The sequence below is a fragment of the Manis javanica genome, chromosome 8 (assembly GCF_040802235.1).
Source record: "Manis javanica isolate MJ-LG chromosome 8, MJ_LKY, whole genome shotgun sequence".
Taxonomy (NCBI): Eukaryota; Metazoa; Chordata; class Mammalia; order Pholidota; family Manidae; genus Manis; species Manis javanica.
This window is the reverse complement of record NC_133163.1, coordinates 66,482,872-66,488,871: the sequence shown is the minus strand read 5'-3', so window position 1 is coordinate 66,488,871 and position 6,000 is coordinate 66,482,872. Positions and strand designations below refer to the sequence as shown.

The 6,000-nt window shown below is 35.4% G+C and overlaps 1 protein-coding gene across 9 annotated transcripts in view; it reads left to right on the top strand.

Annotated features, from left to right (window-relative positions):
- Positions 1 to 525: 525 nt before the first annotated feature.
- NUBPL (NUBP iron-sulfur cluster assembly factor, mitochondrial) overlaps positions 526 to 6,000 on the top strand; it is a 259,893-nt gene continuing 254,418 nt past the window's right edge. For 4 of the 9 annotated variants that reach the window (XM_073211389.1, XM_036999438.2, XM_073211388.1 and 1 more), the window contains exons 1-3: positions 534 to 689; positions 1,239 to 1,386; positions 4,491 to 4,525. In XM_073211389.1, the coding sequence (XP_073067490.1) occupies positions 579 to 689; positions 1,239 to 1,386; positions 4,491 to 4,525 (294 nt within the window). In that variant the 5' untranslated portion in view covers positions 534 to 578. The other 5 variants (XM_073211392.1, XM_073211391.1, XM_073211393.1 and 2 more) reach the window with 5 other exon arrangements.

Sequence of the window (6,000 nt, the reverse complement as noted above, 5' to 3'; positions counted from 1 at the left end):
ATCCTCTTTGGATGTAGGAATATTTCCTTCCTTCCACTAAGACAAATACCACCTCCTCCCTCAAGCTTTGTCTCACTCAGTTCCTTCTTGAGCTAAACCTGCTACATTACACTTGCGTTGTAATTTAGTTAAACTTTTTTTGAGACTAGCAAAGCATCCCGACTTGACGTTCAGGGAACTGTCAGCAGCACCGTAGTAAATACTAACACAAGCTATTATTGCAGATAACGCAGGAAAACAAGCAAACATCCTGGAGTCATTTTCAAGTTCCACCATTTGCTACTTCTTTTCAGTCGGGTCAAGTTTCTAAACATGGGAAGTCTCAGTTTTTTTTACCTCCTACTCCAAGATTTCTGTGAGGACCAAAGAAGGTGACGTATGTGAGTATGCTTCGTTAAACGCTGTAAAATGTTTGTCCCTAGCTAAGAACAAGACGGCGACCAGCTGGGTTCCTGGGCTGGAGAAACTTCAAGAAAGCTAGTTGCTAGGGAGGGGAAGCCGAGTGTTGCTACGTGACGTTATCACCCCGCGCCTGCCGCGACGGTCTCCGGGCTGAGCTCTCGGCTGCGGTCTGCGCCATGGGGTCTTGGCAGCGTTTTATGCTGTTTGGTGGGGTGTCTTTTCGGGGTAGTGGCGGGACCTGTGCCCCGTTTAGGGCAAGCCGAGTTAGCCGAGTTTGTCGGCGTCAGGTCTGTGGTGCTGCAGGTCCGGGGGAGGCGGGCAGGACGGAGATACTGGGGCTGCTGGGCCGCAGGTGCTCTGGTGCTGCACCTTGTCAAGGACTCGCCGCAGTCCCTCATGGCACCCCTCGCATTTGGCGGCTCAGTGAGACCCCGGTTGGCTGGACGTCCCTACTTTCCAGTTAGGCCCCGAGTAGGACCAGGCCGAGGCGTGGCGGGACGTGAAACAGATGGTTAGAACATGGATGTGTGACTTGCACATTGCTTTCTTAGTGTTGGTTAATTTAGAAACAAGGTTGAAGAGAAAGAAAACACGTGGAGGATTTAACTTCGTAAAGAGGCAGCTTATTCCATTTTTAATGTCAGTGTACCTTGGCAGGTAAATGTGTCTCTACAATTGTGATCAGTAGTTAGTTAAAAATAGTTCAAAAGGCCTTACTAGTGGAGATGAGCAGAATTAAGCTAGAAAATAAACCTCTTAATCACAAACTAATAATTGTTTTTCTTTAACAGCATGGTAATGGAGATGGCTTATTTTAAAACTTCTTTTCCCCCAAGCTATCTGGCGCTGAGAGTGAGACCCTAAAACAAAGAAGGACACAAATCATGTCCCGAGGACTTCCAAAGCAGAAACCGATAGAAGGTGTTAAACAAGTTATAGTTGTGGCTTCTGGAAAGGGTGGAGTTGGAAAGTCTACTACCGCAGGTATTATAGGATATCAATTCTGATCTTGATTAGGGACTTGTGCACAGCATTAAAATTATAGTTTTGCTTTTTAAAAAGTTAATATTTGTGAAATTCCTAATAGCTGCTTCCTTAAAATAAGGACTTGGGAGTGATTTGGAGCTTAGAATTTTGGGTTAGACAAAACTAGCCAGATCTTTGACTCTTTAAGGAAAAGGTGCTCAGGTTACTCATATGATCTTCAGTTTACTTAACTGTAAAATAGCAACGATGATAACTTTTTTCATAGGATGGTTATGCAAATTAAACAAGCTAACTAACCATTTAGCTCAGTATCTCCTACACTTTAACTCAGTATTTAGTTGCTGTTATTATTGTATACCATCTAGTAACTTTAGTACTAAGTTATTTCTATTTTTTGGTGTTCTTACCCACGCTTTATCAATGTGTATATAGCTTGTAGTTTCAACGAGACCTTATTTCATTTAACCCTAATATAATATTTAGCATTTATAAAATCGTGGTAGATTTAATATTTGAGAATACTTGAAAATGTTTAACATTGTTTTATTTATTTAAAGTGTCATCTAATCTTTATGTCTTTTGTAGTAATACTGGAAAGGAGATTTTTTTTCTTGGTGGCTCTTTTTAGTTGATTTTAGATTGAACTGTAACTGAAATGCTGCTTTCAGAACTTATAAAAGAAGAGCCACCAGAAATAGAAGAGTTGCCATCCAAGGTGAATAACCAGATAGTCCCTAAATATTTTAAAAGAAACGTTTTATTTCTAAAAAAATTATTCCAGTGTAATAATGTAAAAGGGTAATGTAAAAGTAGGTCCTCAACAGTCCTACTCAACAGAGGTAGTTGTATTAATTTATAGTCCTAAAGCACTCATGTCTTACTGTTGCCCCCATTTTAATTTTCAGTCATTTCAGAAGGAGTGGCTGCTAATTCAAATCCTATCCAATTTATCTTCTTTGCAATTGATTTTAAGTGACTATCCTTATTATATTTAATTTATTAATTTTTCCATAGTTCTAGACTCACAAGATCTTTTAAATTCTGATTTTTTTCTGATTATTAACCTAAATTTGGGCTTATATATATATATATACCTTAAGATTTTTAGTTCCATTGAAATCAATGACATGTGAAATAAGAAGGTCCAGATACAGAGTTTTTGTGACATCCCTAAAGATCTTTTGTCTTGACTTATAAAGCTGTTTTTAGTAATTCCTGGGTATAGCAGTTTTACTATTGTACAACCAGCTACAAATCCAACTGTATAGTGTAATGAGCTCAGTTTTTTTTCCATTTTGACCTGAAAGTAGCTGTGTAAGAGTTTTTCAGTTACTTTGAAGAAATTAACCAACTACATTTTGGGTAGACCCGTCCTATTTGATAGATATTATATTAATATTAAACTGATTAGTGTTTGTTCTTAGTGAATTCATGCTATATTCTATAAATTTTTGCTTTCTTTCCCAAGGGCCTACAATCAGTCTATTTGATACTTTGTTTTTAAAGTTTAGAGGCTCTTAATCTTTGGTTCTAGAATCCATCTCTTTGTTTCTTGAAAATTCAGAGTACATTTACCTGTTCTCAGTGGTGTGAGCTCTTTTGCATGCTCTGTGATTACTTCTGGTTAAAGATGGCAGATATTTTTATGATAGCTGTAAGTTCTTTGAGTTTTGTGTGATGTAATTTGTTGGGTCTGTAGGATAGCACTGGTTTAAAACAAATTGTTCACTGTTTTTGATTAAATCATCCAGTGCCATAGCATTTACATAGGAAAATATATGAAAAAATGCACAGCATGTGACTCATAGTAGGTATTTCAGTAAATGCTCCTTCCTTGCTTTTTTCTTCATTAACATTATACCATCTGTTCCAAACAACTAGTACATTTTCCTAACATCTCTATCTGCATTAGAAATAGAGTATTTCTGTATAACTGTATTGGTATGCTTTTTCCCTTACATGTATTTATTCCTGTTCCAAACTATCTTAAAATACTTCTCACTTGAATATGTGTACTAGAGATAATTTGGATTAGAATGATGACATTTGATTCATACAGACATGCTCTGTTTTTCTATTGTATAAATGTAGGAAGTCCCTAGCATTAAAATGGAATACTCTCTAAAAATTTCTGTTTAAAAGTTAAATTATGTTTAACTTATGACGTACCTGAAATATGGAAGTATAATTTATAGAAATTCACTTGTCAAGTGCTATGCTGTAGACTAAGTACTTTACATACAGTATTTCATTTAATGTTCACAACAGTTATGAAATAGGAATTATCCTCATTTTATGGAAGAGGAAACAGACTTGGGGGTAGAATATGCTACTCAAGGTTATGCAATAGAAGGTGGTAGAAAGTTTGTCTTGAAAGTTCATGCTCTTAACTAGTTTAAAGGAAAGAATCTCAGCATCATGTATAACATTGTTCTGTAAGGAAATGTGATCCACAGCATGAGGGTCTATTTATGTATCAGTCTTGGAAATGTGTTACCTTTGGACCTCCCTTTCATCTCAGATGTAGCATTTTCCTATTGCTGGGCTAAAAGTGGTTTTGGAACTACTACTTTCCTCCTTTATGTCTTTAAGTTTCACTAGCAATAGGCAGTTTTGGAAACACGTTTTACCACCTTATCTTTTACCTTCTTCCCTTCCCTCTGCACAGTTGTCCAGTGTTTTATATTTGTGACTTAGATATTTAGAGTTCTTGCATTACCAGCATTTATTTTTAAAATGCAGTAAGATCACATCCATTTTTACTTACTAAAAAGTAATGTTTCTGCAAAATATGTTTTTGAAGATAATTGAGCTATATATACCATTACTGTTTTTTAAAAACTAAGTGAATTATTTAAACAAAATTGTAACAGATTATAAAGAGATTCTTTAAAGTGCCCATCTATTGCATATCTTGGAATATTACTTTATTTTCTGTCTTTTTTACTTTCTGTATTCTCTCCATGTCCTCGTGTTTTACAAGTAAGGGAGATATATTAAAAATCTCTGTGCTTTAGGTATAACATTGAAGATATTAAAAGGCAAAATGAATTTTAATAGAAGGAAAGTTACTAAATTTAATCATTTTTTTGTTTTTCCAGTGAACCTTGCACTTGCACTAGCAGCAAATGATTCGGTAAGTGTTTATTAAATAGAAATACTAGTTTACTAAAATGTTTCTTAGGCAGTGATAAAAAGCATACTGATGTTTTCCATTTATTCTGTCAGAAGCTATATAGTATAGCCCTAGTCATTTCCATGTTTTAAGGAACTAAAAAATCTTCCGTAAATACTAGTTACATTTAATAATATTGAAAGCGGAAGGGGGCCTCTAGTCAAGGATTCGGGCCGCTTCTAGAAGCTAGACAGGCGAGGAAGTGGATTCTTCCCTAGAGCCTCCGAAAGGTATATAATCCCATCAACATTTTAATTTTAGCTTACTGAAACCCATTTTGGACTTTTGTGGTGATTTCTTACAGTAGAAGTAGGAAACTAGTACAGACAGGAAGTCAGTTTTCTTAGTTCTTGAATTTCCGAAGATGTCTTTATTTTGCCTTCATATTTGATAGTTTGACTAGATGTAGAATTCCAGGATCAAAATAATTTCCTCTCTGAGCCTTGAAAACATTCTGTTTTCTTCCGATGCTAGTCTGGTTCATATTGCTTTGCAATAAGCTGTGTTTTTCCCCCTCAAAACTTTTAGAGCTTTGTTTATGTTTTTTAGTTTAGAAATGTCACAAATATGTGTTCAGCTGTTGGCTTTAAAGTTTTTTACCTGCTTGAAAATTGACCAGGCGGTATCAACTGCTTGATTCTTTTTTTTCAGCTTATGGAAAATTTCTTTATTGATTACTTTTTTTTTTATTGATTACTTTTTGTGATGTATTTGTTCTTTCTCCAGAAACCTATTAGGTAGCTATTGACCCTTTATACATGTTAATTTTTCCTCTCATATTCTCCATCTCTATCTTTTGCTCTGTGTTTTGGAAGATGTCTTAGGCTGTTTTTCACACTGCTGTATTTGGTTTTAATTGTTATTTAGCCCTTCTGATTTTTTTTAAATTCAGAAGTTATATTTTTCCCAGTTTTCCAGAGCTGTTCCTTATTTTCCAATTGCTGTTTGTATCCACTTAAAAAAAAAAGTTTGTACTGTTTGAATTTCTCTGAAGTTGCTAATAGAATTAACAAAAAATGTTCCTTTTAATGATCTCTATTTACTTAGCATGGCAGTTCTTCTAATGTCGTCCTCAGACCAGCAGAATCAGTGTCACATGGGAACTTGCTAGACATAAAGAATTTATTGTCCAATCCAGATTTACTGAATCAGAAACCCAGAGGGTGGAATACTGCAATCTGTGTTTTAACCAGCCCTCTAGGTGAATTTGATGCATGCTAAAGGTTGAGAGCCATGGATCTTGGGTGTTTTAAAACTCTAACTTGCTAATGGCACCCTTTTTTGTTGTCTAGTGTGGTTATGTTTTAATTTAATTGTAAGTTATTGTTTCTCTGGTTCAATGGAAATTTGGAAAAGAAGAGAGATAATCATCTATGTTGAGGCAACCTTATTGAAGGAAGAGCCAGTTATACATTAAAAAAAATAATTTTTATTAA